General features: G+C 41.9%; 1 protein-coding gene across 1 annotated transcript in view; it reads left to right on the top strand.

The window, feature by feature from the left end:
- The window catches only part of LOC124777439 (Golgi pH regulator A), a 95124-nt gene that overhangs the window by 68118 nt on the left and 5650 nt on the right, over positions 1–21356 (top strand). Inside the window, 3 exon segments of the mRNA XM_047252846.1 lie at positions 3255–3436; positions 17411–17596; positions 17838–17903. Of these exon segments, the coding sequence (XP_047108802.1) occupies positions 3255–3436; positions 17411–17596; positions 17838–17903 (434 nt within the window).

Here is a 21356-nt window from a genome sequence, read left to right as displayed (position 1 = left end):
ACCTGAGATCCATTCACATAGACCTCCATGGTGTACACATTGGGTGCGGCTTTGCCTGGACATTTCATATGGGCCTAAAGATTCAGTTAACCCCACGGCTCTCCGCTGACACTTCCTCTCAATTCTTGAATGTACCAAGGCCACGAAGTGGTTTACACCAACGGCTCGATGGCTGATGCTCACATTGGCTTCGCATATGTCCATGGAGGACATATTGAACAGCATTCCTTGCCCAATAGCTGGACTGTTTTCATGGCCATGCTGGTGGCTACATCTCGTGCCCTTGAGCACATCCGTTCATGCCCTGGGGAGTCATTTCTTGTGTGTGCTGACTCCTTGAGCAGGCTACAAGCTATCAACCAGTGCTACCCTCGTCATCCTTTTGTAGCGACCATCCAGGAGTCGATCTGTGCCGTGGAACGGTCCTGTCGTTCAGTGGTGTTTGTCTGGACCCCAGGTCATGTCGGAATCCCAGGCAACGAACTTGCCGACAGGTTGGCCAAGCAGGCTACGCAGAAGCTGCTTATGGAGATCGGCTTCTCTGGAACTGACCTGCGTTCAGTACTACGCCGCAAGGTTTTGTGGCTGGGATATAAAATGGCATAACCCACAGCACGCACAACAAACTGCGTGCAACTAATGAGACTATGAACGTGTGGCAGTCCTCCACACAGGCCTCTTGCAGGCACTCTGTGGTTCTCTACTGGCTCCGCATTGGCTATGCTTTGGTGACACACAGCTACCTCTTGTGCCATGATGACCCATCTCAGTGTTAGTGCGGCTCCCGTCTGACAGTGGTCGATATCTTGGTAAGCTGTCCTTTTTCTTTGGCCGCCCTACAACGGACTCTTCAGTTACCAGACTCGTTATCATTAATTTTAGCTGACAACACCTCATCGGCTAATGTAATTTTACAATTTTTACATGACAGTGGGTTTTATTATTTCATCTACGTTTTAATGTATGTCCTTTGCCCCTCTGTGTTCTGAGCTCTAATACTTTTGGGGTGGATGTTTTAATGTGTCGCAGAGTGGCTGGCTTTTCCTTTTTATTCTTGTGGTTGGCCAGTCACGGTCATCTTCTCTCTTCTGTTTACCATTTCTACCTGGTTCTTGCTTCTCTCTGTGGTTTTCTTTTCCTGTTTTGTCCATAGTAGTGTTGGTTGTCCTTTTCTCATTCTTCTGGTTCTTCCTTTCTCCTGTTATTGTGCTGTACATCTTATTTGTTTTCTCCTTTCCCTTGTGTAATTATTTTACCAGGAACGAGGGACTGATGACCTCGCAGTTTGCCCCCCCCCCCCCCCCCCCTGTCTTTTAAACCAACCAACCAACCAACCTGTCTGTGCCTCAGCAATTATCTTTACGGTGAGCTGCTACCTATCCTCATTAGTATTGATTCTCAGAGTATTCATGCAAGTTATGTGTTGCATGGATTGATCACCACAGTCTCATTTCGTCAACATGGTGTCTGGACATGTGTATAGCTGGCCACATGAGTGGACTTCCCTGAAGGGCCAAAACTGCAGGCCATTTCTGTGGGTACCTCCAATGGATCGTGCCTGCCAATCTGAAGCCCATCATTTCCCACTAATGTAAGGCCCTGTCTGGTGGATCTAGTCTCACCGATGTTCCTGCTGGCCAGGTCTGTTAGTGTGTGGCGTAATGTGGCAGATTTTTGTGGTTTATCTGTGGGCGCAGGACTCTGGTGCTCCTCTGCAGGCCAGAGGTAATTGGCAATGGATTTCAGGAATTGTGACTGCCTCACTGCATGTACATTGTACAGTGTGGCATTTTAGAAACATTTTATTTATTCTAGTACATTTTGGCACTTCAAAAGTAGTTTATATATTAGAAAATATGGACGATAAGGAGAAGAAAATTGTTGCAGTCGCTGGCTGTTTGTACGCTATGTACTCGTGCATTTCTTGAAAGAAAATCCACACAATACCTGTAAAATAATAGACATAACATAGTGGGTAATAACCGACAATAATGAACATAGTAGAACGAACATTTTATTGGCGGTCACCTATAGTGTTGTTTTACGCAACTCTTCCCTGCCTTATATACTTCTTGCAAGAGGCCTGTTTTTTTCTGAGATTATTTCTGAAATCAGTGAAGGTATTTTAAATCTGTCTTACAACTCCAATGAAATGCATATTTTTGTCAACAAATGTGTTTTGTTTTATTGAAATAAAATAACATCAGTGGTCTTAATGAAACACCTGTACCATTTGGCTTACTTTCTCCATCTAAAAACAGATCCTTACAAAAGATGTGGATGTTAGTACTGAAGATTTTTGCACACATGATTAGAAATACAGATGTCCTTACATTTTTTGTCAACTTATTCTTTACTTACCCATGAGATCGGAAGATTTGTCAGGGAAAAATGCTAAAACACATCTGGAAATCAAGAAAATATCAGGGAATTCCAGTTGGGGAGGGACTCACGACTTGTTACTGCTGCCCATGGCCCATAGTTAATTTTTCTGCCTGACCTTGTGTATCCATAACACTGTCACAATTTACAGTGTGTCCTGTGAACCTTTTAGTGCACACAGTATCATTACATGTGGCCTTGAATCATGTATCTTTAAGGTACACAAGATATCAATATAAGCATTAGTATTAGCAGTATTATAGTATAAGCAATAATATGTAGGAACTATACAACGCTTGAGACATATGAAGAAAAAAACAAATAACGCCATTAAGATACTGGAAGTTGGAACACAAAGAGAAGCATGATTATCACTTGAATAGGTAAGTACTGAAATTCAGCGTAACAGTTAGAGGACTTATTTTATGAACCAAACGAACACACAGTGTAGAAAGAAAAATTAAGACATCCATATTCTAAAATATTGAGTATATAAAATCTTACTAACCAAAGCAAAATTTTGTCATTAAAGAAAAATTTGTTCCTGTTGAGGAGTATTCATCTAATTGTACACATAAATCAAAATATACAAGCAGACACCATGAAAATGTTACAGTATTTACTGCCATAGGCTTTGTATAGTTTCCACATATTATTGCTGATGTATATATTATCACTGAGAAATTTTAATTAATAATAAGAATTGAATTTGATCATTAGAAAATAATTTTCTTCACTAGATGTAGTAGAACAGAGCATTTTCTAGTAGAACAGAGCATGTTCACGCATTGAAACTGCTTTTCAGAACATAAAAAACTGTCCCAACCTTTCTTTGTAATCATCACTACAAGGACCTTGACAGTTATTCTCAGATGTGTCTCAGCTGAAACAAGAAATAGCTGGACTGGAGGAATTGAGCAGGCAGCTTTTTCTGGAAGCACATGACCTGCATAACATGCAGGAACGAGCTGAGTGGTCCAATACATGGAAGGGGAAGTATTTCAACTTCCTTGGATACTTCTTCTCACTTTACTGTATGTGGAAGATATTTATAGTAAGTATAAGCTAAGTAGACATATTATAGATCAGTTAGTTACATGTTACACATATTATTCGTGTGGTATATCATAACTGCTGAGTCAGTTTAAAGGCTTTTTGATGTAATTACACTTAAAAATATGGCCAACTCCTAAGTGACTGCTTTACAGATATAGCAGTGAAAAATATCTATTTGATGCTTTGTGGACAAAGGATCTACTGCTGTAGTATTTGACCGAAAGGAGTATGTTAGTGAAGGTCTATGCCAGCTGTCTGGCACTCTACTTATAGCGGTTGTCATCAAGATCCCGTCCCTGTGTTTCGAATTGCCCTCAAAACCTAAGGCCCCTCACAAGCACTAACATCTCAATCCATAGAACATCTCACCTCCACCCAAAATGTGCACCCCAATCTTTTACCTTCTTCCTAATATTCACAAATCTAATCATCCTGGCCATCCTAAAGCTGCTGGCCCACCCACCGAACATATATCTGACTTAGTTGATCAACATCTGCAACTCATAGTACAAAGACTCCCCTCCTATATCAAAGATACCAACCATGAAATCCGTGACTGATGTCGAGTTTTAATGTAGTTGATGATTTGAACTACTTCGTAAAGTATCTTTTGCAAAGGTTCAGGCAATCTTTTGTCTACTAAGGCTTCCATTTCACCTCAGGGGCTACTGCTTTGATATGAGCTAGAAGTCCTGTTTTTTTGCCAGACATTGACTTTATTTTATGCAGTAAAAGTATCATCTGCTGTTGTATGCAGTAGTTCACATGAAAAAAGAAAATCTTTGAACACTTGGTCCTCCCATAAGAATTGTGCGAAAACCAACATTATAGCTTTTTTTTTTATATGTGTTTGCTTTCATCCAATTGTAGAGCGTACATGTCACTCGTGCAAAAGTCTAGCTAGCAATGTTTCTTCAATGTTAACTGCCATATCAGTAATTTGTCTTTGAACAGTATTATTTGAGAGCAGGAAAGTTCCTATTACCTTAGCAGCTGCATCACCTAACATTCTCTTGCAAAGTATTATTTCTGATGGCAGTATAAGTTCCTCAGCAATTGTGTGGTTTTTTCCACATTTAGCAACAAGCTGAGCCACCTCGTAAGATGCAAGGGTTGCATTTTCATTTACATTTGCGCCACAGTGTTTGGTAATTGTTTTATGAGATGTTTTTAACTCTCCTAATTTATTTTTGAAAAATCAAATGACCTTTTGTACTCTGATTACTTTGTTTCAAGATGACACCAGAGTTTTGCTGGTTTCATACACTCGTTCGAAAGGCTTTCATATCAAATTACACATTGAGGTTTAGGCTGTTGCTCAGGTCCAGTGAACATAAAACTGATTTCCAAGTAATCAGAGTTATATTTTCTAATTTTTCCAGTACGCTTAACACTGATCTTGGAAGGGTTAGGTTCAAGGGATGCTGATGGCAACTTTGGTTCAAGAGTCACTGACTTACTTGCTTGAACATCAGATGCACTATCTTCCTCTTCATATGTAGGCCTTTCTCGTTTTAATGAACCACTTTTTAACTGACAGCCCATTTTTAACTACGCGATCTGTAGCTTCCACGAAAAACAACGCTTTACAAACACTACTGTTTTAATACAGAATATTGAATATGTAAACAACATGGTTTGTGAAAGCACTGGCAATAAATTAACAGTGGCTGATTGTCGTCTGAAATGCGAGTTTCTGTGTAATGTGACTGTCAGTTGTCAGCTGCAAAGAGGCAGCACGCGCAGTCTAACAGCATACAGAAGAACTATTTGCCTCTATCTAATTCTAGTTTTGCACTAGAGTGTGCTAGTGTCAGTTGGCTCTAGTAAGATGCTGAGACGCAAAAGTTAGCGTCCGCTAAAGCTCTGCTCATGCAGGAAGTGGCCAAAACAAAAAATCTGTTATCATACGAAATATATTTAATATATTTTTTATTCTAATAGCATCTTGCGGACCCCTCTGGCATAGCTCGCAGACCCCTGGGAGTCCACGTATCACCTGTTGGGAACCACTGTCCCCATGGACATGGTCTGTCTGATGCTGAACATTTCCTCAGTCAGTGCCCACCTGATTCCAGACCTACGATGTTCTTCCCACTCACCTAAATCAACTTCGCCTTTAAGGGGCAGACACACAAACAGATCAGGGGTATGACCATGGGAACCAGAGTGGCTCCTTCCTATGCCAACCTTTTCGTAGGTTGCTTGGAGGTGATTTTCCTGGGATCCATGAGTCTTCGACCCTGGTTTGGTTTAGATGCATTGATGATATCTTTACCATGTGGACTCATGGTGAGGCTGACCTGTTGAAATTCCAGGAATCTCTGAACACCTTCTCCCAATTCATTTTCACATTCTCCTATTCCAAATCCCATGCCACTTTATTTGATGTTGATCTCGCCATCACTGAAGGCTAGCTACTCGCTTCCATCCACATTAAACCTACCAACAAACAACAGTACTTACATTTTGTCAGTTGCCAACCTTTCCATGTCAAACGTTCCCTCCTATACAGCCCTGGCATCCGAGGCAAACATATTTGTTCAGATGCAGCCTATGTCAGAAGCAGATTTCCTGGGTCATCACATCCAATACTGGTACTGCAGATCCCTCCAAAAAAACAATTTTGGAGCACACCACTGGTGACTCAGTATTATCCTGGTCTGGAATGTGTAAATCAGCTACTTCAAGAGGGCTGTGACTTCCTAATCTCATGCCCTGAAATGTGATCCATTCTGTCTGAGATTTTACTGACCACACCTAGAATAGCTTTTTGTCACCCTCCCAATCTCTGCAATATTCTTGTCAGACCCTATGTTCCTTCTGCACTCATCTCCCTAACCTATGTCTCCTATCCCTGTGACTGTGCCCACTGCAAGACAAGCTCTATGCACCCTCCTGCCACTACCTACAGCAGCCCTGTAATTGGCAAAACATATACTCTCAAAGGGAGAGCCACATGTGAAATGACACACTTCATATACCAGCTGTTATGTAAACACTGTTTGTCCTATTACATTGGCATGACTATCACAAAATTATCAATTAAGATGAATGGGCATAGGGAGAGTGTGTATAGTTGCAACATGCAATATCCTGTTGCAGAGCATGCTCTACAACAAGACAGCCGTGATCTCGACACCTTTTTCACCACACGCGCCATCTGGATTCTTCTCCCAGACACCAGTTTCTCAGAACTCCACAAGTGGGAACTAGGGCTACAACACATCCTTGGTTTTCACCACCCAACTGGCCTTAATTTACGTTAATTTCTTCCTTCTCAACATTTCTTCACAGTAACTATTGTTTCCGTCTCTCCGTTTGAGTTTTCTACATCTTTTATTGTCTTACTCATCTATTTTTCACTGCCCCCGCCCCCAACCCCTTCCTCCATTGTTACATACAGTGCATGTAGTGTTCACTCTTATTAGCTAATGCATGATGTTTAAGCAGTAATATCTGTCTTGCATATTACCCTGTATTCCAACTTTAAGGTCTCAGGTTCTCAACTCTCATCCAATGCAGTTCCTTCTCATCCTATGCAGTAACTCTCACTTGACCTGCAATTCTGTTATCCTGTAAGTTGTGTATGTATATTGTGAAAATCCACTCCTTTTCCAAGGTCTCTCCAGTACTTTTCCTTCCCCTTCAAACGTTTTGCCAGAAGGAGCCACTGGCTCTGAAAGCTTGCCTAATTACAACTGTCTTTTGTGTGTGTGTTCTGCTGCCTGAGTTGATATTTTATCTATCCTATGAAATTGTATCAATACTTGAAGTTCATATAACAACAATGGAAATTGCTATATGGAAAATGTGCAAAATAAGGGGAAGGCAGTCACTTACCTATAGGGGATTGGTGCTTGTTCACAGAAGAACGCAATAGAAAACAGTTAACACTAGCTTTTGAGCTCTTGCTCTTCTTCTAATAAGACTACATACATGCACATACATGCAACCTCACAGACACCCAAATGCAAATGCTCACAGTAACAGTCCCTCACTAGGTAGGAAATAGGAAATGCACGATGATACTGTTCAAAGTCCATGTGTTTCTAGTTAGGCCTCTCACCCAAAGTGCTAATGCGGTGGCAAATTTAAATGTGTGCAAAAAACTTGAATCTTCCAACAGTGAAATATAGTAAAACAAGGCACCAGATGGAGAGAACCATGGACAGATGTAAGACCATTGCATGTGTCTCCCCATCTAGGATGGGGTCTCCTGTGACTTTGCACTGGACACCGTGTGCACAAATCAAGGCATGCATGACTTTGCACCAGCACATGCACCTCATTGCCATTTCATGGAATGGCCACATTCATGTAATGCTCATAGAAAGTTGCACATGTGTAAATGTGCTTCTACAGCATGTGGTTGTGGTTATTTTGTGGACCATTGTCACTTCTCCCTTTTCCTGTTCCACTAGCGAACAATTTTTGGGAAGAACAATTAGGGTAAAATGCCATATGAACTTGAATCTCACTAATTTTACAGTTGTGATCTTTTTGTGAGGTATATGGAGAAGGAGGGTAAAAATCGTAGAGGGAGACCAAGAGATCAATACACTAAGCAGATTCCGAAGGATGTAGGTTGCAGTAGGTACTGGGAGATGAAGAAGCTTGCACAGGATAGAGTAGCATGGAGAGCTGCATCAAACCAGTCTCAGGACTGAAGACCACAACAACAACAACAACATGGAGAAGGAAACAATATGTTGGTCTACTCAAAGCTCTCGTATCTTTAACAGTAACCCATACTGTGATGCAGGAAACCTCTCTTGCAGCATTTGCCACTGCAGTTGGCTGAGCACCTCCATGATGCTTTCATGCTTAGTAAATGAACTTTTGGGTTTCTCTGTTTCTTCTATTGATCCTATCTGGTACGGACCCCAGAATGGTAAGCAATATTCAATTACTTATCAAACAAGTTTTTTTTAGCTGTCTTCTTTGCAGGTGGGCTACATTTCCTTAGGATCCTTACACTGAATCTCAATCTGGCATCTGACTTACCTGCTGTAAGCTTTATCTGGTTGTTCCATTTAAATCACTCTGTATGTATACTCCTAGATATTTTATGGATGTAGCTGCTTCCAGTAATTGTTCTGCAATTATGTAATCTTATAATAATGGGTCTTTCTTCTTTATTTATATGAAGAGTATTACATTTTCATGTTCAAGATCAGTTGGCACTCCTTGCACCAAGTGTCAATCCTGCATTTTGCTACAGTTTTCTAGTGTTGCAGCTTTTCTTATGCAATACCATAGTTCACAAAAAGTGTCATGGAACGTCCCATGTTATCCAGTGGGTCATATATGTATGTTGTGAAAAATAATGGTCCTCCCTTGGGGTATGCTAAAAGTTACTTTTACATCTGAATATTTTTCTCTTTTGAGAATGATATTCTGTGCCATAAACTTTTCAACTCAATCACTCAAATGATCTGATACTCTCTATGCTCATATTGTGTTAATTAAGCAGTGGTGTGAAACTGTAACAAATGTCTTCTAGAAGTCAAGGAGCACAGCATCAACTTAAATTCTAGGAACTACTGCTTTCTGGCCCTCAGGATGGACAAAGCAAGCTGGGTTTCATATGATCATTGTTTTCAGTACCCATGTTGGTTCCTGCAGAGGAGAGTTTTGGTCTCCCAAAATGTAATACGTAAGTGTAAAGCAAGTTCAAAATTGTACAACAGCCTGAGGTCAGAGATATAGGCTTATAGGTTTGCGTATCAGTTCGATGACACTTCGTGAAAACGGGAATGACCTGCACCTTTTTCCAATCATTAGGAACTCTTCGGTCCTCCGGCAACCTATGGTAAACTGCTAGTAGAAAAGGAGCAAGTTCTTTCTCATACTCTAAGTAGAATCATATTGGTATGCTGTCAGGTCCAGTGCCTGTTCCTCTGTTGAGTGATTTCACTTGCTTTTCTATCCCATGGCCACTTATTTTGATACCTGTCATTTTGAAGTTCATGGATGATTTAAAGAAGGAACTAGAGTGTAATGTTGCTTATTAAAATAGTTTTGGAAAACAATGTTTAGTGTTTCGGCCTTTTCTGTGTTATCATCAATTTTGATGCCATTATGATCATTGAGTGTCTGAAAAGAGGCCTTTGATCCATTTACTGATTTAACATAAGACCAAAACTTTTTATGATTTTGTGTTAAATCAGCAGATAGAAGAAATGTTGGCTATGTTTAAATTTACAGTGTAGTTACCTTCGCTTTTGTAACAATTTTCTAACATGTTTGGTAAGCCACGGTGAGTTTTTTCCATCACTCACAACTTGTGATAACCACTCAGGTGATCTGAAACTGTTTCTTATCACTCTTGCTGTGCAAAAATATCAGGCTTTCGTGGCTGTTTTCACCGAGACTCATGAACAGGGGTCAACAAGAGATTCGTGAACTTACACCACTTACTGCCCAAACCGCCCATTTCTGAGCCAAAAATATCCATTTAGAATGAATGGGAAGAGTTACCCCAAAATATAATACCATATGACTTAAGCAATTGAAAATAAGCAAAGTAGACTAATTTTCGTGTCGGACAATCACTCACTTCAGATAACATTGAAGAGTAAAAATGGAAGCATTAAGACTTTGAACAAGTTCCTGAACATGGGCTTTCCATGACACTTTACTATCTATCTGAACACCTATAAATTTGAACTGTTCAGTTTCACTAATCATATGCCCATTCTGTGAAATTAAAATGTCAGGTTTTGTTGAATTGTGTGTTAGAAGCTGTAATAACTGAGTCTTACTGTGATTTAGCATTAGTTTATTTTCTACAAGCCATGAACTTATGTCATGAACTGCACTATTTGAAACCAAACCAATGTTGCACACAACATCCTTTGCTACCAAGCTAGTGACATCAGCAAATAGAAATATTTGAAATATTTTAGAGTTAGCTGTAACACTAGAGGACATATTTATATAAATAAGGACAGGAGTATCCCCAACACTGATCCCTGAGCCTCCCCCCACTTGATTGTACCCCACTCACGCCTCACATCACACCCATTCTCAACATAGTGAATAATGACCTTTTGCTGTCTGTTGCTAAAGTAAGAGGTGAACCAATTGTGAGCTACTCTCCGTAATACATAATGGTCCAACTTCTGGAGCAATATTTTGTGATCAACACAACCAAAAAAATTGCCTAGCATTTGAAACCTTTTGTTTAACCCATCCAGTACCTCACAGAGAAAAGAGACTATAGCATTTTCAGTTGTTAAACGACTTCTATAACAGAACTGTACACTTCACTCCCTGTTGCTCCTGCACCACCTACTACTTCAGGAGTAACACCTGCTTCCCACCCCCCTCCAACCATCAGGGATATCAGTTTCCCTTTCTGTGCCAGAGAAGCGTAAGTCTCCTTTGGCTCCTCTCGTTAGGAAGGGGTCCCTTGGGTCACTCCCTTTCCAGGTTTTTGCTGGCGGGAAAGATGACACCTGGCAGTGACTGAAGAGCCCAAAAGCAGCTGGTCTTTGGGCTTTACGCATATCCTCAGTCCCAGATACTGAATCAGTGAAGTCCACCCAGCTAGGAAAACCCAAGGAGCAGCGAAAGAAATGCGAAAGGAAGATCCCCAAGACCAAGGGAATTGCGGTGGCACCCACACTACTGCTACCTACAAGCTGTGCATCTGCGGATGAGGTGGAGATTCTGGAGTCCACTGAGGACCTAGGTCTCACCGGACCCTCAGACACAATGGATTTGGACTGCTCAGGCAATAAGTTGGGGTTGGCAGCAGGTGACCTTGAGGCGTAAACTGCTTCATTGAATGTTCCATGCCTTTCCAGTCTCATGACGACGTCATCCTCCAGTGGAATTGCAGTGGTTTTTTCCACCGCCTGACTGAGATACGGCAACTGTTAAGCCTTACACCTACTTTCTACATTGCCCTCCAGGAAACCTGGATCCCTACAATGCAGACCCCTGCCCTCCGTGGCTATAAGGGGTATTACAGGAACCTTAGTGACGATAATCAAGTGTCAGGTGGAGTTTGGTTTATGTCTTAAACTCAGTCTGTAACGGAAATGTGCCTCTTCAAACCCCTCTTGAAGCTGTGGCAGTCAGAATAAGGATGACGCAGGAAATAACTGTCTGCAATGTATATCCTCGTCCAGACGGTGCAATACCACAGAATGTATTAGCTGCACTGATTGATCAACTCCCTAAACCTTTCCTACTTTTGAGAGATATTAACGCTCATAACCCCTTGTAGGGTGACACTGTGCTTACTGGCTGAGGCAGAGATGTCGAAACTTTACTGTCTCAGTTCGACCTCTGCCTCTTAAATACTGGGGCCACCACACATTTCAGTGTGGTTCATGGTAGCTACTCTGTCACTGATTTATCAATTTGCAGTCCAGAACTTCTCCCATGTATTCACTAGAGAGCACATGACGACCTGTGTGGTAGTGACCTGAGTGGTACCTGTCTACCTGTCACTGCCCCGGCATCAGGCCCATGGACGCCTGACCAGATAGGCCTTGAAGAAGGTGGACTGGAAACTTTCACCTCTGCTGTCACCATTGAATCTCCCCCACAGGGGAACATTGATGTGATGGTTGAGCAGGTGACTACAGCAATCTTTTCTGTGGGAGAAAACATGATCCCTCGCTCTTTAGCATGCCCCCAGCGAAAGCCAGTCCCTTGGTGGTCCCCGGAACTCGCTGAAGCAATTAAGGAGCGTTGACGAGCTCTGCAGTGGGATAGGCGGCACCCTTCCCTGGAGCACCTCATAGCTTTTAAATGGCTGCGTGCCCGCGTTCGCCAACTTATCAAACGATGGAAGTAAGCATGCTGGGAAAGATACGTCTCAACCATTGGGTGCCATATGTCACCTTCCCAAGTCTGGGCTAGGATCAAATGTGCTTTCAGGTACCAAACCCCAACAGGTGTTCCTGGTGTTAACATAAATGGCGTGTTATCTACTAATGCAGTCGCGGTTGCCGAGCACTTTGTGGGCACTATGCTCGAGCCTCTGCATCAGAGAATTACCCCTCAGCCTTTCGCACTCTCAAATGGTGACTGGAAGGGAAAGTCCTCTTGTTCACTACATGCCACAGTGAATCCTATAATGCCCCATTTACAGAATGGGAGCTCCTCAGTGCCCTTGCACATTGCGCCGACACTGCTCCTGGGCCAGATCAGATCCACAGTCAGATGATTAAACATCTCTCATCTGACTACAAGCGACATCTTCTCATCATATTCAACCAGATCTGGTGTGATGGCATCTTTCCATCGCAATGGCAGGAGAGGAACATCATTCCGGTGCTCAAACCCAGTAAAAACCCACGTGGTGTGGATATCTATCAGCCCATCAGCCTCACCAATGTTCTTTGTAAGCTGCTGGAACATATGGTGTGTTGGCAGTTGGGTTATGTCCTGGAGTCAAGTGGTCTACAGGCACCACATCAGGTCGGCTTCTGCCAGGGTCGCTCTACCACTGATAATCTTGTGTCCTTTGATGCTGCCACCCGAACAGCCCTTTCAAGACGCCAACACCTGGTTGCTGTCTTTTTCTGATTTATGAAAAGTGTATGACACTATCTGGCAACATCATATCCTTGCCACATTATATGAGTGGGGTCTCCAAGGCCCGTTTCTGATTTTTATCCGAAATTTCCTGTCACTTCCTACTTTCCATGTCCAAGTTGGTGCCTCGCATAGTTCCTCCCACATCCAGGAGACTGGGGTTCTGCAGGGCTCTGTATTGAGTGTATATCTATTTTTAGTGGCCATTAATGGTCTAGCAGCGGCTGTAGGGCCATCTGTCTCACCTTCTCTGTATGCAGACTACTTCTGCATTTTGTACTGCTCTACCAGTACTGGTGTTGCTGAGCGGCGCCTACAGGGAGCCATCCACAAGGCACAGTTGTGGGCTGTAGTTTTTGGCCACCAAGTCATGTGTTATGCACTTCTGTCGGCGTCGTACCATTCATTCTGAACCAGAACTTTACCTTAATGATGATCCACTCACTGTAGTGGAGACATATCAATTCTTAGGACTGGTTTTCAATGCTGTCAACTTAAGCAGAAGTGTCGGCAGCACCTCAATGCCCTCCGATGCCTGAGCAACACCAACAGGGGTGAAGATCACACTACACTGATGGAGCTGTACAGAGCCCTTGTTCAATCCTGCCTTGACCATGGGAGTGTGGCTTATGGTTCGGCAGTACCTTCAGCATTGTGTTTACTTGACCCAGTGCACCATTGTGGTGATCGCCTAGCAACAGGAGCTTTTAGGACGAGTCCAGTCACCAGCGCCCTGGTGGAGGCCAGAGCCCCTCCATTGCAGGTTAGGCTTGAATGACTGATGGCCAGTTACATTGCACACGTTCATAGTTCTCCTGCACATCCAAATTACCATCTCCTTTTCCGACCCATGGCGGTTCTCGTCCCGCATCGGTGGCCCAGATCAGGGCTTCCAATTGCAGTTCATGTCTGATCCCTTCTTTCCGATCTGGAGTCCTTGACTTTACCACTTACACTTGCGGTCCATTCACATAAACCTCCATGGTGTACACCTAGGGGGAAGCTTCGCTTGGACCTTTCACATGACCCAGCGGCTCTCTGCTGTCACTTCCTCTCGATTCTTGACATGTACCGTGGTCATGAAGTGGTTTACATAGATGGTTTGATGGCTGATGATCACATCGGCTTCGCATATGTCCATGGAGGACATATTGAGCAGCATTCCTTGCCCAATGGCTGCAGTGTTTTCACTGCCGAGCTGGTGACTATATCTCGTGCTCTTGAGCACATCCGTTCATGCCCTGGGGAGTTGTTTCTTCTGTGTACTGACTCCTTGAGCAGCCTACAAGCTATCGACCAGTGCTACTCTTTCCATCCTTTGGTAGTGACCATTCAGGAGTCTATCTACATCCTGGAACAGTCCAGTTGTTCAGTGGTGTTTATCTGGACCCAAGGTCACGTCAGAATCCCAGGCAATGAACTTGCCGATAGGCTGGCCAAACAGGCCACGTGGAAACTGTTTGTGGAGATCGGCTTCTCTGTATCTGTGCTGCGTTCAGTACTATGTTGCAAGGTTTTGTGTCTTTGGGAGACAGAATGGCATAACCTCAGTATGCACAACAAACTGCGTGCCATTAAAGAGACTACGAATGTGTGGAAGACCTCCACGTGGGCCTCTCGCAGGGACTCTGTGGTTCTCTGTCAGCTCTGCATTGGCCACGCTTGGGTGAAACATGGTTATCTCCTGCGTCGTGAAGACACATCTCAGTGTCGTTGCGGTGCCCAACAAGCAGTGGCCCTTATCATGGTAAGCTGTCCTCCTTTCGCCACCCTGCGACGGACTCTTCAGTTACCGGACTCGTTGCCATCAATTTTAGCTGACAACAGCTCATCAGCTAATTTAGTTTTACATTTTATACATGACGGTGGGTTTTATCATTCTATATAAGTTTTTGCACATGTCCTTTGTCCCTTTGTGTTCTCCACTCTAATGCTTTTAGGCTGGATGTTTTAATGTGTCACAGAGTGGCTGGCTTTTCCTTTTTATTCTCGTGGTTGGCCAGCCACGGACATCATCTCTCTTATCCCTTCTACCTGTTGTTTGCTTCTTTCTGTGGTTTTCTTTGCCTGTTTTGTCCATAGTAGTGTTGGTTGTCTTACTGTGATTCTTCTGGTTCTTCCGTTCTCCTGTTGTTGTGCTGTACATCTCCTTTGTTTTCTTCTTTCTTTTGTGTAATTATTTTACTGGGAACAAGGGATTGATGAGATCGCAATTTGGTTCCTTCCCCCTCTCCTTTAAACCAACCAATAAATCTATCAATATCCTTTTTCTTGCTCTATCACATACAACATTTATATTGAAGTCATCACATGTAACTAATTTTTCGTACTTCCTACAAAGTGTATCAAGAACCCTCTCTAGCTTGAGCAGAAATGCTCTGAAGTCAGAGTTAGGGGACCTATAAACAACAACAACTAGAAGTTTAGTTTCATTAAATTTAACTGCCCCTGCTCAAAATTCAAATATGTTTCCATTACAGTGCCGTGATATGTCTATGGGCTCAAAGGGAATACTGTTTTTTGTGTACGTAGCCACTCACCCACCCCACAAGGAACTCCTTGAAAAATACCCAGCTAATTTGTATCCTGGTAAAGGAAGCCTCTGAATTGCCAAATTATTTAAGTGGTGCTCTGACATACCAATAATTTCAGAGTCATTAAATTTAACTGCCCCTGCACAAAATTCAAATATGTTTCCACTGCAGTGCCGTTACTAACTTTATCTCTAATACCTCTTATATTTTGATGAAATATGCTAATTCCTTCTCTACTTGGAAACATGACGTCCTCTGAAGGTGAGCCCTTAGTTAGAGGGACTTCCTTTAAATAGGTGTACCCATCAGCTGACTTCAATCTAAAAGAGGTGCAACTTTAATACCAGCTACTACAGGAATTTTTCCATGAGTGATCCCACCACCACCCACTACACTGTCACCTATAAGCTTTGCCAGCCTCCCCTTTCTTACAGCTATAAAGATGCCTGCACCAAAGGCATTCGACCTATCTTTTCAATATATATTCCAGTCAGAATTTAGAATTTAATTGCTATTAACATCTGGTTTCAGCCAGGATTGTTGTTGTTGTGGTCTTCAGTCCTGAGACTGGTTTGATGCAGCTCTCCATGCTACTCTATCCTGTGCAAGCTTCTTCAACTCCCAGTACCTACTGCAAACTACATCCTTCTGAATTTGCTTAGTGTATTGATCTCTTGGTCTCCCTCTACGATTTTTACCCTCCACACTGCCCTCCAATGCTAAATTTGTGATCCCTTGATGCCTCGAAACATGTCCTACGAACCGATCCCTTCTTCTAGTCAAGTTGTGCCACAAACTTCTCTTCTCCCCAATCTTATTCAATACCTCCTCATTATGTCCCTGGTATTATATGGGCATTGTTACCGTTTATAAGGGAGACTAGTTCTGGCACCTTTCCATAGATGCTCTTGCAGTTAACTAGTACTGTATTAATATTTTCTTTCTCCAGTCTGCCATGACAATTGCTACTTTCTTTAATTACTGGGGGTAGTATTCTTCCCTGTCTACTGTGGGGTACAAATGCCACCTTCCAATAGATTCATGAGGATTGGCACAGGAACACTGCAGTAGTATGCTTGAAGCATGGGAAAAGTTTATTTACAGTAGACTAATTGTTCGCAGCTCGCTTTGGCACATTAGTACAAGCTCTTAGTAGGGTGCGATTACATGCGTTAATGCATTTAAACTGCTAAGAGGGTCCTGTTCATGTAAGTAAGGAGTTATTCGCTTATAGATACTTTACACAGGATGAAATGAGCTCCCTGATAAATGGAAGTCTCACACACAAATCTTGCAGAGTCTGCAATCCAATCATGTACATCCGTTTGTTCATCTGTTGTAGCATCAGGTGATCTGTACCATTAGCAAAACAATGCACCAACCTGCCTCTCCTGAACTGTGTCAAAATGGTTTGAGGAACACTCGATGAGCAAAGGCGTGCTATGTGGTTCCCATATCATCTGACAATCCTATTTATCACAACTGAGGCACAGCTGATTGAGATTTGTCAACTCAGATAAATCTCAGTGAGCTGTAGGTGTTTGGGCAGTCATGTATCAAGAGGACTCCCCACAATTTCAGAGTTTCGTCAACTTGTTCGGGGCAACGTGGATTGGTGCACATTAATAGGTTGATTTCTTTAATTCAGTTGCTTGCAGATTTATAAGTTTTATAAAAGCTATGCAAATGTATGTAATGCTGTTCACCAAGTTATTGAAAATGGATGTAACTATGAAGATGAGCGTAAAGTTTCATTTGTAGCCTTTCTTATTTTACAGCTACAGAAGTTCACTTATCATTTCAGATTTCTGGATCTTTTCAAGTACCAATAAATCTATTTCTCATTTTTTTCTTATATTTAATTTAATTTAATTTTACAGTCAACTATCAACATAGTTTTTGACAGAGTTGGAAAGAAAGATCCAGTAACCAGAGGCATTGAAATTGCAGTACATTGGGTCGGAATTAATATTGATGTGACTTTCTGGTCACAACATATTTCATTCTTTCTTGTTGGCTGCATTGTGGTCACTTCTATTAGAGGTCTTCTTCTGACACTTACAAAGGTAAAGTACTAGATTTTAAGTTTCAAGTTAGTTAAAATTTGTTCCTTTTAGTTGTATCTTGATTGATGTGAAAGGCATAACTATTATCACCAGCTTTGCTTTGTTAAAAACATGCAGTGTGAAAATAAAGAATCTGTTGTTATCAAGCTTTAATATATTATGCTGAAAATAATATAACAAATATTTAAACATATACAAAACAAAATAGTAATGCAATTAATTATATTTATTTATGTTACAGTTCTTTTATGCTATATCCAGCAGCAAGTCCTCGAACATAATTGTTCTCATTCTAGCTCAGATAATGGTAAGTCAGTACTTTCCAAATGTTTCATGTTTTTTTTTTTTTTTTTTTTTTTTTTTTTTTTTTTTTTTTTTTTTTACAAAAGAAATTTTATTCTTAAACAAGATGGAGAATATCAAAGCTTTTGTTGGAGCTAAGAAGTTACCAAACCACACACACACACACACACACACACACACACATATATATATATATATATATGTTGTTCTGGCCTGGTGCATTGTTCCACTGCAGCAGCCTGACTGGTTGTATCACATGGAATAAGTAGTTGAGGGGTGGTGGGAGTGAAAGATGAGAGCAGGGAGGGAGAGGCAGCATGAGGACAGGATAGAAACTGGTGAGCCTACCCTGATACAGGCAGCGGAAGTTGAATATGGCACACAAAGTAGAGGAGTGGTTTGAGGAGATAAATAGAGAAAGAGGCAGAATGCAGAGAGAAGAATGTGAATGTAGATTAATAGAGGGAAGTAGGATTCCTGGGAACAGGTGTACATGTGGGTGACTAGGGAACATGGCAAGCGGAGACTGAGGTCACGAGGATTTTGGGATTGGGGGATGTTTTGAAAGGACAATTCCCATCTATGTAGTTCAGAGAAGCTGGTACTGAGAAGTGAAGGATTTCCATAACCAAATAGCCATTGAAGTAAGCATGTTGTGCTCAGCAGTATGATCTGCCACTATGCAGTTAACTTTCCTCATGGGTGGACTGCTGGTTGCTGGTCATATCCACGTAAAACTGTGCAAAAGGTACAACAGAGTGGGTATGTGGCAGGACTGCAGAGTGGGTATGTGGCAGAAATGCTTTCACAAGTGGCACTGCCTCTAATACAGTAGGATATCTCCATGAGGGAACTGGAAGAAATAGATATAATAGGCTTTGCACCCAAGTCTTCCACGAAATATGAGTCATCTGGTAAAGGGATGGGGTAGGCATAGCACAAAGGTGAACCAGGATATTTCTTTGATGGTTGAGCAGTGGAATACCACTTTGGAAGAGACAAGAAGCATTTTGTAGGGAAGGTCCTTATCTCAAAAGCTTGCAGAAAGGTAGTATAAACCCAGTGGACTATGTGCTTAAGTAGTACCACCATATTCTTACTGCACCCACTCCAGTATGACTACTTCTCCTTTGAGGGCAGATATATGAACAAATCTGAGGCATGGTCAAAGGCACCTGCATGACACTTTCATATGCCAAAGTTTTTAGAAGTAGCCCAGAGGATGGTGCCCAGATATCCAATATCCGAAACACGTGCTTGGTATAGGTTCATTGTATATATCTTCATGATGTCCTGTATCCAGGACACTGTACCGTCCTTCCTCTACAGACTCAATGCTTTCTCTCCTATTCGTTTCTGCCAATCCTCTTCGTCTCATTGTGTCAAGGAGGTCATTGATCTCTAACTTTCCAGTGACTCCATAAAACCTACTGTCCATATAAAACCTGTGAACCATCAACAGTAATTCCACTTTGATAGCTGCTATCCTTTCCACACTAAGAGGACTCTCACATACAGTCCATCCACCCACAGACAGCACAGCTCTAGTGATGAGCAATCCTGTGCTCAGTATGGCGACTTAACAATGTCCACTAACATGGCTTTGACTACCTCTCATTGTCCGATGAAATGAGGAACATCCTTCCCAGAATCCATCCCATGTCACCCAAAGCGGTAATCCACCATCCGCTCAACCTACAAAATACAATAGTCAATCCTTAAAACACACATACCCACTACTCCTTGTCACATAGGTCATATGGATATGGAACATCCAGGTGCAGAACCTGTCCTGTGACTCATTCTGTATATCCTGTTCAAGTCCTGTCACAGTAAAATCCCATCCTATCAGAGGTAGGACCATTTGTGAAAGCTGTTCTGTCATACACCAATTATGCTGTAACTTTTTCTTGGTCTTTTATGTGTGCATTACCATCATCCATTGGTCCACCTGAATGAATGGCCACCTTCAAACTGATTTATGCAAAAGTAATGTAGACCTCCTAGTGGCAGACCATACCACCAAGCATAAAATACCCACTTACACTGGCTGCTTCACAACCTTCTGGATCTGAATGCCCCCCTTCCCCTGCCAGTTCAGTTTTTTTCATTGTCTATATCTTCATGATGTAAATGGGAACTGTCATTATAAAACATCCTTCCACCATGCTGTCTTCATGGCCCAAATCCCCACCAGCCGTTGTCACTATGCCCCACCTCCTTCCCTACTTCACTCAATTAATTCACTCCCACCTTGTTCTTTCTGCATTCTCCCTCTTCGTTTATTCTATACTCCTTCCCTTTCCAATCCACTACTCCATTTCTTCATGTGCCATTTGCAATTTTTCCTACATGTATCAAGACAGGCTGCAGGTGCCAGAGTCCTATGCCATTCTATTTCCAGCATACTCTGCAAAGTGTATATACTTTTATAATATTCTCAAGAAGATTAAAACAGTGTGATAGTCTGGGTATCAGTCATGAACCTTCTCAATGAGTGAGGTTTCACTGAAAGTTTGACTTACAGTTTTAATCTGTCAGAAAGTTTCTGTGTGATTTTGTTGTTGTGTGTATGACATATAGAGTACAGCATAGCAGGAGAATAGTTTCCAGCTGCAGAAGGATACGTATACGTCGTGTTGAAGCAGCATATTTGACCACTGAAATGTGGCAGATTAGATGAAGCAAAACATGTCTGACAAAATACGAGGTGTATTTTTAAGTAAGTACTGTTTTGAAATAAAACTAAAACAGTTAGACTTTTCTTAGCAATTTCATTTTTAAATGAAAACCTGTACTTTAATCTACTTTTCTACATAATTCATGCAATAGTTTCTACACAATTCATACTACCAGCTTTTGAATACCATCCTCATAGAAAACTGCCACCTGATTAGACAACCATTGCAACAAGGTCATTTTGGCATTGTTATCATCATTGTAGTGCTAACAAGGCAAAAGCCTCTTCAATTGCAGGAAAATGTGGTAGTCACTGGGCACTGGATTGGCGCTGTATGGTGGGTAGTCAGGTTGTTCCCATCCAAATGATCAGCTCTTGAATTTGATTGGCCATGTGTGGACAGGCATTCCCATGAAGCAAAACAATCCCCTTACTCAGCATGCCATGCCTTCTGTTTTGGATTGCATGGCACAGTTTTTCTAATGTCTCACAATAAGTCTGAAAGTGGATGGTCCCATCACAAGTCAAAAAATCCACTAGAAAAAAACAGTACACAGGATTTTTCTGGGCTGAAATTATTTGCTTGTACTTCACTTTCTTGGGCGATGTTGATTGCCGTCATTCCATGGATTGCTGCTTTGATTTATGTTAAACGTAAGTGACTCATGTTCCATCAGCTGTGACGATTTGGCTTAAAAATTTGTCACCCTCATCACAGTACTGCTCTAGAAAAGTTAAAGAACTGGCTACACATTTGCTTTTGTACACCTCAGTCAG

The sequence above is a fragment of the Schistocerca piceifrons genome, chromosome 2, assembly GCF_021461385.2.
Source record: "Schistocerca piceifrons isolate TAMUIC-IGC-003096 chromosome 2, iqSchPice1.1, whole genome shotgun sequence".
In the NCBI taxonomy this organism is placed as follows: Eukaryota; Metazoa; Arthropoda; class Insecta; order Orthoptera; family Acrididae; genus Schistocerca; species Schistocerca piceifrons.
This window is presented reverse-complemented; position numbering and strand designations above follow the sequence as displayed.